General features: G+C 35.6%; 2 protein-coding genes across 3 annotated transcripts in view; one reads left to right on the plus strand and one right to left on the minus strand.

The window, feature by feature from the left end:
* Positions 1–12,706, minus strand: part of tmtc4 (transmembrane O-mannosyltransferase targeting cadherins 4) — a 54,696-nt gene that overhangs the window by 33,980 nt on the left and 8,010 nt on the right. The window lies entirely within an intron of this gene.
* The window catches only part of si:ch211-168k14.2 (phospholipase D1), a 49,754-nt gene that overhangs the window by 5,640 nt on the left and 31,408 nt on the right, over positions 1–12,706 (plus strand). The window contains exons 2-8 of the mRNA XM_066686612.1: positions 4,226–4,417; positions 6,856–6,986; positions 7,478–7,623; positions 8,920–9,037; positions 9,934–9,999; positions 10,655–10,713; positions 12,495–12,587. Coding sequence (XP_066542709.1) covers positions 4,261–4,417; positions 6,856–6,986; positions 7,478–7,623; positions 8,920–9,037; positions 9,934–9,999; positions 10,655–10,713; positions 12,495–12,587 — 770 coding nt within the window. The 5' untranslated portion in view covers positions 4,226–4,260. The remainder of the gene's footprint in view (positions 1–4,225; positions 4,418–6,855; positions 6,987–7,477; positions 7,624–8,919; positions 9,038–9,933; positions 10,000–10,654; positions 10,714–12,494; positions 12,588–12,706) is intronic.

Below are 12,706 nucleotides of genomic sequence, written 5' to 3' on the forward strand. Positions count from 1 at the left end.
GCGTGTAAATTAAAATTCACACTGTGAATTACCACAGAAACTGATATGTAACAGGAGTCTCTTAGTACTTTCACTCTGTGTTTACATTCATGCTGTCTCCCGAAATTAGTACACTTTGTCATGGAATACCCAAAAGTTCGCTTTGTCATGGAAGCACACAAGAAACTATGCTATACTACACTTGAGACACATGTTTTGCTTCCAAAATTGTTATCCTATACTATCATCCTATCTACTTATTCAGCAACTTTTTCTTGAAGCTTCCAGTTCCACCTTAAATGTTGCTGTACTATGAGGCATGAGGCACTAGTAGTTGATTCACCATTTAAGGTGGAACTGGAATTTTACTAGCTAACTACTGAGACATCAGTCTACAAGTGATATGTGAAATGGGATTCACACTAATTCTGAATGTTGTTAATAGTGGTGTTCAGAAACAAATACGCCAATGTCAGTTATATTTTGTTTTATGTTGTAATTACCTCAGAGTTTGTGTTGCCTGGGTCAGAAAATAAATCACTGAACAAAATGTGGGTTTCTTGAAAAAAGTTTTAAAAACCCTGTTCTAAGGCTTAGTTTGGTCAAGTGTGAGTATGAAGTGTATTTTACTAACTAAAAAAGTCTTTCAGGCACAAATCTTCTTCTATTTCTTGCTTGAACACGACAAACATGTTCACTTCCTTGTTTCTTGCGTTTCTTAATTGCGTTTGTTATTTTTATCTACTTAGTGCTGACGCTGTGATCTGTAAGGGCCTCAGTTAATGTCAGTGAACAGTCTCTCTTCGATAAACATTATGCATTATGGGTTCACTGTAATGCAGCTTCTTCAGTGTTGTGTTCGTAAATTAATTCCAGTCAGTGTTTGTTGTGCATTCAACCTGAACAAGCACTTTGGGCCTTACTACTGCTGTGTTCATAGAATTGCTAAAATGATGAGGTTGTTTACACCATGCCTATTCAGATAGCTTTCTGATCATGAAAAGAGAGGTGTGTGTGTGTGTATGTGTGTGTGATATATAAGTTGCCAAACATTCTCTCTTACTCAGGTGTTCCAATCACTTCCATGGCCACAGGTATATTATACCAAGCACATAGACATGCAGACTGATTCTACAGATATTTGCAATAGAATGGGTCACTCCCAGGATCTCAGTGAGTTCCAGTGTAGCACCGTGAAAGGATGCTACATGTGCAACAAGTCTTGTCGTAACATTTTCTCGCTAGTAAATAATCCACAGGAAACTGTCAATAATATTATGAAAATGTAGAAGTAAGTGGAAATAACAGCAACTCAGCCACAATGTTGTAGGCCATGTAAAATGACAGAGTGGGGTCTGCGGATACTACGCAGAGGTCACCAACTTTCTTACCAAGAGATTTTGGTCAATTTCATGCTCCTAACTTTGTGGGAACAGTTTGAGGATGGCCCCTCTCTGTTCCAAAATAACTGTGCACCAGTGCAAAATGCAAGGTCCATAAAGACATGAATGAGTGAGTTTGGTGTGATGAACTTGATTGGCCTGCACAAAGTCCTGACCTCAACCCAATAATACACCTTTGTGATGAATTAGAGTGAGACTTTGAGCCAGGACTTCTCCTCCAACAACATCAGTATCTGACCTCACAAATACGCTTCTCGAAGAATGGTCAGAAGTTCCCATAAACACACTCCTAAACCTTATGGAAAGCCTTCCCAGAAGAGTTGATGCAGCTGTTATAGCTGCAAAGGGTAGGCCCTTTATTACTTTTAGTAAGATTGTGTGTGTGTTTGTATATATATAGTTTTTGAAATATACCGTTATTGTTTCCTCTGAATGGTGAGATTGTTGAAATAGCCTATTGTATGTATATTGATTGTTACATACAAGCTAACTTCATAAGACTGATCTTTAATTAACACTCCTACTTCTGAGGTTTTGTGAATAAATACACATTTGGATTTCTATTTGTCTAAGTGAGAAATATGGACATGACCAAGTGCAAACAATGTGGACAAAATTAGATTATTTGGGTGTTTTGCTGAGCCGTCTTGGACAAATACATTCCACTTCAGTCTGGGTGTCACTAGCTGACCAATTATGAGACCTAGCTTGATAATATTAACATAAGTGGGTCTGACTTTTTCCCTGCAGCACTGGGCGCCTCAGTGGCCATTAGGGAGATTCTCTGTCTTGCTGGAGCAATGACAGGTGAAATGGAGCACAAAATTCCAAAACCTGAAAATGGCCTCATCTCTCTCTCTCTCTCTCTCTCTCTGAGGGGCATGAGGGGGAAAAAGAGAACATTTCACAACTTATTTTCAATTTTTCCAATGTATTTTGTCTACATTTTGTATGTTATCACCGTTATTACTGTCATATTTTGAAACAGTTGTTCCACAAAATCTGCAAGATTTTTCCACACTTCCAAAGTTCAGTCTTTTTCCACACTTCCAAAGTTCAGAATTTGAATGCATTTTCTGCTTTTCACAATAAAAATAATCTCAAACTTATTCATTGATATTAAAGGCTGGGCTCTGAGTGCTCAGTGCTTTGTTCTGAGAACATAGACAGCTTCTTTTGTTTAATTTCATTTTCTCAGTGACAGCTTCCTGACAGATACTCATTGATTTTTTTTCAAGTGTATTGTGTTATAGAAATAACAGGAAAAACGAACAAGCGTAATGAATTGGTGTAATATATTTCAATGTGATGTATGAAAGTAGCCTGAAGTATGTGAATTATATTAATTATTTAAGCATATGCAATCAAGCTGTGTATTCTGCTTTAAAGACTGAACAATAATCATGTTCCTTTTTCATTTTGATGCCAAATGGGACATTTTTATTTATTCCTCTATTATCACATTTTCTCATTCTCTGAAGAGCAGCTGATGTGTTCATATGGCGTGGTACCACTCTAAAATAACCTACATTTCTAAAGGTTTATAAATAGTTTAAAATCTGTTTATTAAAAGTTATTAAATAGTTTTTTGGGGGGTCTAATTGTGAAAGTATTAGTAAAAAATTCTATCAGTAGTTAATTGATTAAACGTGGTAGTGAAATGGTTAAAAGTATTAACATATATTCGCTGAAGCTGACAGGATTAATGACTACTGACAAAGTAAGGTCAGTATCTGGCAAGATCAGAGGTTTAACAGTATAGATGGATGTGGGTTCTCTGTTTGGTAAAAAAAACAGGTCACTGTTACATTTTCTATGTGTGTTATAAATTATTATGTGTTTACAACCTAATTAATAACCATAAATAAACAGATTGTAAACCAATTATTATACACATGCTTTTCCATGGACAACAATAATGTGAAGCATTACACCTTAACTATTTCCATCCAGCAGTCAAAGTGAGGAAAAAGATTAGTGCTCTACGAATATTGCATTATATCTCCGTTTCCTATCTGTCGCTCAATTTGACCTTGGCCTTTCATTTCCTTTGTCACAGAATGTGCCGTCAAATCATACAAAATCAATGTCCACTGCCCATTATGGGATCAGAAAACATTATGTCCGCATGTTTTCTGATGCCTGGTCTGTCACTTTACATTTGGGCCAGTAGGGCAGCGGCTGGTATACAGAGAGAAATGCCCCTCGTTAACAGCTTTCTCCCCCATTGTAACTGATGCAAATAACAGCTGACCATTATAGCCAGCAGATATGAAATCCATACTTCATGCATTTTGCATGTGAGGTCAGTGATCAGTGACCACAAATAATTAGCCATGGTTTATATTGTCCACAAGGAAATCACAAAGAAATTGATCTAATTGAGAAAAGTCAAGTACCTGGCTGAGGAGTGAATTTATCTTATTCCATTCAGTTTATCTTATTCGTTTATTCACTTCAAAATAAAAAAATAATATATTACAGCTTGCCGAAATACTGTGTAAAATAAAAGAGATATATATTAAAAATAACAATGATAATATTAAAGCTGTGTCATTACATCTAAACTCCTCATTTATAAACATTGTATTAATTCATAGACCACTCATTACTTGGGCATCGCAGTGGCCCTCAAATATGATGTGAGGTCATTTAACTGAATTAAATTATTTACCACCATCTTTTTTTTTAATAAATGTTGTGATGGTGTATTCATACAGATAATATCTGGAAGCTTTTTCATCATAATGCCAGATTTTCACTGTTGATATTTATTTACTCTGCAGCTGTGTAGTGGTGACTAATGCATGTGTATTGACGGGTGTGTGTGCATTGGCTGATAGGATAGAGTGTATCTGGAGTGCGAGTGTCCATTAGAATGGCTCTGAGGGGCCGCCAGAGGCCCCCCTGGCCAGAGCATCTGGACTCTGCAGTGAGCAGCTTCTCAGTCAGTCTGGACCACTATGATCTGCAGGAGGATGCTGACGAGTTGGACATGAGCTGCAGTGCCGAACACTGTGATGGGAAGCTACAGGGTCAGTGATACTCCACTACTTAGTGACCTCAAACCTATCTAAACACTGTTTAAGTCACCATGAGTCTATACATCCATGCTGCACATGGGGGCAGAAAGCAGGAGTTCAAGATAAATCATGTAGATCTATATTAGCACACAGATCTACAGTAGGGAAAGTAAGTATTTGATACACTGCTGATTTTGCAAGTTTTCCAACCTACAAAGAATGGAGAAGTCTGTAATTTTTATCAAAGGTACACTTCAACTGTGAGAGGCAAATCCAGAAAATAGCATTGTATGATTTCAAGTATTTGATCACCTACCAACCAGCAAGAATTCTGGCTCTCACAGACCTGTTCGTTTTTCTTTAAGAAGCCCTTCTATTCCTCACTAATTACTTGTATTAACTCGATGGACCCTATATATATAGCTATTTTGCTATTCCGTTTATTTGTCAGTGCCTCTTTCAGTTGCATTTAAACAGTAATTATGTGACATATTGAATATGGCTATGTTGTTTTATTTTCTAAAAAACCTTAGCTACTCAAATATGTAATCACTTGAGGTTTTCATGCTGACCGATAAATCAATTTTTCTATAAATTTGTCATGTTTTGACCAAACATTTTACCTAGCGCCTGCTTTTTTTTTTTTCATATTTCTCAATGTACAGCCTTGAAATAATATTCCCACAGTGGATATCTTGACACAGATTGTTAGTGTGAGGTGTATTTTAGTTGAAAACATAAGCATTTTTGATGCTAATTTATTACATGTCATATTACTGTGACAAAATAAATTTTTAGCATCAGACGGACATATTTTTCTTGATATTCTAAGCTCTGGGATGTATGACTGATAAAGTTCTGACAGTCACAGCAGACCCAGACTTTCAGGAATTTAGTTCAGGGCAAATATGGACAATATCCCAACAAATAAAAAACATTTTGGTACTTTGGCAGTTTTCTCAGATGCTGATAATGTTTACAGTTATTATTATTATTATAATCTTTTTAAAAAATGATGAATTAATACTTGTTTATTTAGAAAACACACAAATAATTATTTAAGCTTTTTAGTTTATATTTGTTGATCTAATGCAGTGTTATTTGACGTGAAACCTAAAAAAAACCTTGAAAAACTATAAATCAATAATAGAAATATGTTTTTGCTGATGACTCATATTTTTCCGCCCAGAGACAGCGTGGGTTGACGTTATGTGAGTCAAAACGAAACTGAAAGTAAACAGCGTCTTTCTTGTCCCTTTTTCAGCGTTTTTTTTTTATGATTTTAGCGCCTATCATTAGTCTTTCATGACAAGGACATAAGACCAAAATTTTGAAGGAGCGCCTTGATTTTTAGGTGGTTTTTCACACTGGATTACTCCCAGAGGCTTCACAGCACCGCGATGAGAGCGCTATTTTTAGAAACAGTAGGATCTGCGCTTTCTAAGGGTATACGGAGCTCACAGAAGCATTCAGACATTCAAGACTTACAAAGCTGATTATATAAGGTGTGTTTCTACCCCGCTTGGACTCACACAGCAACAACTGCTGGGATCTTTTTGGTATCAACTCCACTCCACCATGTTTGGAGGAAGAAGAAGGATGAGTACAATCCTAAGAACATTGTCCCATCCATGAAGCATGGGGGTGGAAACATCATACTTTGGGAGTGCTTTTTTGCAAAGGGGACAGGAAGATTGCACCGTATTGAAGGGAGGATGGATTGGGTCATGTATCATGACATCTTGGCCAGCACCCTTCTTCCCTCTGTAAAAGCATTGAAGATAGGCCTTGGCTGAGTCTTCCAGCATGACAATGGCTCGAAACACACAGCCAGGGCAACTAAGAAGTGGCTTCGTAAGAAGCATTTGAAGGTCCTGGGGTGGCCTAGCCAGTATCCAGACCTGAACCCAATAGAAAATCTTTGGAGGGAGCTGAAACTCTATGTCGCCCAGCCACAGCCCCGAAACCTGAAAGATCTGGAGAAGATCTGTATGGAGGAGTGGCCCAAAATCCCTGCTGCAGTGTGTGCAAAGTGTTATTTAAAAATCATACAATGTGATTTTCTGGATTTTTTTTAGATTCTGTCTCTCACAGTTGAAGTGTACCACGATAAAAATTACAGACCTCTCCATTCTTTGTAGGTGGGAAAAATCTGCAGTATATCAACAACTTTAAGGACATTTTCCCTTACAGATGAAGAATGGAAAATGCTTTATACTATAAGAAAATGAGTTTTCAAACATATTCTAGATACGGGACTGTATAAACATTGTATTATTTGGCTTTTTTATTTTCCCTAATAATTAAATAGTACTTATCTGTTAATTTTGTTAGTTGCAAGGTTACATAAAAATGAGAGAAAATGTTGGACATGATTTCTAGCTTTAAACAGTCCTGCAATTTAAATAACAGTGTGTGGACATTATTCTTAGTTGTCTGATCATTTTCAGAATCAGGAAACATCCCTTTTCAAGCAATATACAGCTTCCTTCCATTCAAGTCTTTGGACTGCACTGTGTTTCTGGAGGATGTGCCACTTCATGTGCGAGTAACAGAGGTTGAGCGTTTCACATGTACAAGGGTAAAAACCATTCCTTATTTAACTTTACTTGTAGAAGAATCTTTGTAGAAAAATCATTATAGAAAATGATCTTTTAAAGTCTGTTTCAGTACTTAAAATCCATTTTTCATTTTTTCAGAAAAGGATTCATTCTTGTTAGAAATAAATAAAAAATAAATATACACACCTGGCGCGTTGAATTCTTGAAAAAACTATTCACTCATGGAACATCCGTTGAACACTGAAAACAAACAACTGGAGAGATCAATGCACTGTTGAACTTTATTTGGTGAATTTAATATATTAAATCAGAAAAGAAATGTTTATAAATATGTATGGGCTTTCCCTTTGGAGGGTGCATAAACTTACTGTTCATACTATTAATAACACTTTTCATGCTAATAATAACTTACATCATTAAAGGTATTTCTTTATTTTGTTTGTTTGTTTATTTATTTATTAATTAATGATCTTTTTTGCTAACTTGTGTTTTTGAACTGCTTCTCTGAAAGGTGTTGAATCCTAACCTGTACACCATTGAGCTGCACCATGGCAGCTTCACATGGAAAATCAAACGACGTTTCAAGCATTTCCAAGCCCTTCATCAGGAGCTTCTGAAGTTCAAGGCCTTCTTAAAGATCCCACTGCCAAGTCGAATGTAAGCTCTGCTAATTTACTCTTTCTTTCTCTGTCTCTCTCCCTCATACCTGCTTGCACACACATGCCTATTATATAGTATAATTATAATATGGCTCATGTAATATGTAACTAGAGTACAAATGTCTGAGACTGTTGCACAATTGCAGTCTTATTGCACAGGTTACAATATAAAACAATCTATTTGGATAAAAAAAAAAGCCAGTGAAAATTTAATTGAATGAACAGGTTTGTCAACTTGTGCAATTTAAAATGATAAAAATAAATATATATTGTCAAATAGCAATGGAAATTATATCCCCTGGATATGTCAGTGTTAAATAGTAATTTTCTGTGAATATTTTGACAAGTAAAAAAGAGCTGTAATTCAAATGTCTCTACTCACTAATCTGAATCTTATGGCTTGACATATTTTAATATTTCTGTGTGTGTCCTAAAATTCCATGACAAAAGACACAATCCTTTTGTGAATTAAGTTCTACCCCAGTGTGTTTTGTAAACATGCTCTGACCTGTTGCTTTTTGGATCACAAGATGTTTTAATTTTTCAGCTGGGTGTACAGAATTAGTCCCAGATGTTTCCCTTTGGCTGAGAACAGGTTGTTCACTAAACAACCTGTTCTCGGCTCCACTAGACTAACAGCACTCTCACAGTGGAATTGCTTGAACAAAGTAAAAATCCTAAACGTTTTTCATAGGGTGTTACTATAGTTTTTTATAAGACTACCAACATGTTTGGGTAAAATCCCATATATTGCTAAATTAGATCATTTGTTTACAAGGCAAAATATTTGTGCTGAAACCTGAATTTCAGAACCAAAATATATAAAGCACATATACTGAATAGTATAGTATAGTATTTTCAAATTCATATTCTGTTAATCAGAGTACACCAGCAGATTTCATGAGTTCCTTGCATTTGCTGGGTACAATATAGTAATTACTTGGCGAGACTGACAAGGCAAGGACAGCAAGATGCTATTAATGAGGCTTGTCTGAGTATATTAACCTTTCATGACAATTAATATTAACCTACACAGACATTTCTATAACCTTATTTCAAGTAGAAACATATAACCGAGTGCTCTCTGAGCTGAAATTACATCAAAATGGACAGAAGACATTTGTTGAAATAATCGCTGGATAGAAACGTTTTAGTCACTGATGCAGGTTTGTCAGTCACAATGAAAAGCTTATGGAGGTGTCGTGTAAGCTTACAAAGTCTGTGCTTCAGTAAAATACTATCAAATGTTTTATTAAATAATAAAGTATTGTCATGGTTCTCCTTACTCTTTCAGTCACTCTGTCAAAAGGAGGTCATTCAAAGGTCACAGAAGGTCTCAGGGGGGACATATACCCACACTACCCCGCAGGCCTGACGCACTGGTCAAAGAGGAACAACTAATCAGCAGAAAAGTTAGAACATCCATTTGTCATCTAAAAATACCCTATTTGCTATGATGTTTGATAAATGTTTAAGTATATATTTTACACTAAGTTGCAAGAATAAAAACACTGAACGCTGATGTGAATAACATTTCATTATTATACTGGAGACTATCAAAGTGATGGGATATATGAGACAACAAGTGAAGTTAATGTGTTTGAAGCAGAAAAAAATAACAAGGATCTAAGCAAATTTGACAAGGGGAAATCTGTGATGGTCATAATATTTTGCTCACAGCATCCCAAAAAACTACAGTTCTTGTGGGTTTCCTGGAATGCGGTAGTTACTATATACCAAATGTCATCCAAGGAAGAATAACTGGTGAACCAGCCATGGGTTCTTGGGTGTCCCATGATCATTAATGTGTGAGGGGAGTGAAGGATAGGCCATCTGGTCCAATCCCAGAGAAGAGCCACTATAGCAAAAATTATTGGTTCTGAGAAATAGTTGTTGGAGCACAGTGTATTGCAGCCAAGCTGTTCCCTTCGCTCCCTCGTGCATCAGTGAATCTTGGGCATCCATAAATCTGTAACCAGTTCTCTGATTGTGCTTCTTTGGACCACTATTTCCTTGACCCTGCCCTGGATGTGTTCTTTGCAGAACATTATAATAATTTTGCACCTGTGCAAGTTGCTCAAGACCCTTATGTTTTCCCATTTTTACTATTCAAGAACTGGCTCTTCACTTGCTGCTCGGTAGATCCCACCCTATGACATGTGCCATTGTTTAAATAAATAAATAAATAAATAAATAAATAACTATCTTTTTATTGCACGACCTGTAAGTGGTTTAAAACTTGTGACTGAAGGATACAAGAATGTACACTGTTTTATCTGTTAATTACATCCTCTTATTGCTTCAACAGATGCAACTTGAAGATTATCTGAAGAATATTTTGAAAAGATCTTTATATAGGAATCATCCTGCAACAGTAAGTGGCAAGTCACTTCTGAATGTTTTTGTGTTTATAACTGTTTCATTTTAATATCAGTTTTATTTTGGTATGCTAACATTTAACGAAGAAGGGATCAACAGAAACAAAATATAGTGTACGTATATATATATATAAATGATTCGTTCCCTCCTACAATACATTTTATATGGGTTACTCTGTGAAATCTAGAAATCACGTCATTTCTATTAATTTCAAAATGTAAGCCAAGGCTGGTCTCCATTTTGAAGCCAAAACGTTCTAGTGGCATTCCTGCTGTGTCATTCCTCATTAAGGAAGGTCCTACACTAGAGCACATCATGGAGGTGACTCCTCACTCACGACAAAATATATCACACAGGATGGCAATCTGACATGGTTATAATTAGCAGTTACATGAAAGGCTAATTAAAAATTACTTGTGTCCTCCACACCTTCATATTCATCACACATTTTTTCTTTTTTTTTTTTTTTTGGCCTGAACAGTGCTTAACACTTAACAAAATGAGATCTAAACCTCCACAATTAAACATGTAGAAATGCTGGCTAACTAAATATTTGTAATAAAATTGTGTGTTCAATACATCTGCCTTAAAGCCAGTTTATACCTTTCAGATACTAATGAACTTTATTTTGTGTTTACATATGATTTCAGCTTGAATTCTTAGAAGTGAGTCAAATATCATTTATCCAGGAGCTTGGACCAAAGGGCATGTAAGAAAGATATTTCACAGCATAATCATTATGTTTACAGATAACTGTAACCATATTATTCTATTATTAGTAGTAATAGTAGTACTATCTGCTCCTATTCACTAGCATTAAAATAGATTAAAAAAATAAAAATAAAACAAACCACAAAAAAGGGAATAATGTAACATGTAAAAATGTAACCCCAGCTGTTTTCACAATTCTGAGAATTCTTGTCTAGCTTAGTTATTGTTGCTACTTCTCTCAAACGTTCAGCACATTTTAGCATGTAAGATTGTAACACTTGGGCCTACAGACTACAAAGGAAACTATAGACACACACAGAAGGGGATTTTTGAAAGATTTATCTTTAAAAATGTTCAATAGATGTTCAGTGCAGACATGTTTGACAATTGGCAAAATTTGCTTGTAAGATATTTAAAATGAAAAAGCATAATATGTTATGCTTAATTTTTTTTTAATAACACATTAAAAAGAATTGTGAAAACCAAACCTAGACCCTGTTTACATGTGTATATGAGTAGGGATTTAATGTTACACAAAAGCCATGGTTCAGTTCCCATCATGGTTAGGACCTTAACAGCATTCAATATGAGTAGAGTATAACCTGGGGCAAATAAAAACCAAAAACAGCCACAAAAACAGGACTAACCTAGGATCATTTTAATTTATTTAAAAGTGTTAATTAAGCATTAATATGTAAATGTTAGCATGTTTAATATGTTTACACATTTACACTAATACATCGTCCTCATTCAATCTACCACAATTTCATGAAATGAAATATGTTAAAAGCCAGAGTATCGGTAAAATCCTTGTTTATTTTCAGGTGTTTCAAATTCAGTTGTGTGAAAAGTGAGAGACAAAGAATAAAGAGACATTAAAAACATGTGAATGTGTCACAGTCTATACGCCACAGCAAGAGGAGCGAGAAGATAAAGAGGAGAAGGCTACACTTCCCACAGTACCATGAAAATCTAATAGCTTACACCTTAAGATTTCCAGGTGGCAGGCACACTAGTGGAAATACTGTATTTACCCAAATAGACTGATCCACCAAACCCATACCATGACAGTTTGGTATGAATGAATACATGTTCCGTTACCCTAGTCTTGAGTATCAGGATCATACCTGATAAAGATTATATCCATAAAATACAGGCATAAATGCATGAAACACACATTTAACACAGATATATTTTAGCCAAATATTGTGGAAGTGTACATTCATCCATCTCTCCAAGTAAAAACCCTCCCTGTCAATAAAGAATGGCAAAATGCATCTGATCCATGACCATGAAGAAGTTAAATTTTGGTGGATGAATATTTTTGCTCTCTGGACAAAAGTGCATAAAAAGATAAATGGCAATCAGATTAAAAGATGACTAACAGAAGATGCCTTGACTATGTAGAATAAATACCTGTTGGTAAAATCATATCATGAAGCATACCACATACTATTCTCAGGAAATGACCAGGTGTAAACAGGGTCTTCATTGTCTATTAAAGGGATTGAATAGGAACACTGACACACCACCCTCTAGAGTAATAGAATGCTGTATGTAGGCAATTTTTCTTCTTTTTAGCGACACTTTTCCAACATCTCAGCATAATAATTGTGAATAAAATGTTGCCAGGCCTCCCTTAATTTTTACTGATGGCTTATGCCACCATTTCTCCTCCATTTGAGATGATTATAGCTTGCTGAGATACATATAAACCAACACTTTGCAAATGTATAGTTGCTAGACCTTAATATTTTTGGTTTCATAACTTCTTCCTAGTGAAGGTTTGATCTTGAAGAAATCTGGAGGGAACACGTTTCCAGTCTGTTACTGGTGTGGATCCAACAGTGTGTGCTATCGCTGGTCCAAAAGGTGAGCTGTGTTCTATAATTATATTTATTGATTGTGGTTTAAGTTTTTTAACTTAATTTCATTCACACGGAGAGAAGAAAAATGGTTATCTGTCAAACCATGCTATGATGTCTTGTTGT

This window comes from Hoplias malabaricus, chromosome 12 (genome assembly GCF_029633855.1).
Source record: "Hoplias malabaricus isolate fHopMal1 chromosome 12, fHopMal1.hap1, whole genome shotgun sequence".
NCBI classification, from domain to species: Eukaryota; Metazoa; Chordata; class Actinopteri; order Characiformes; family Erythrinidae; genus Hoplias; species Hoplias malabaricus.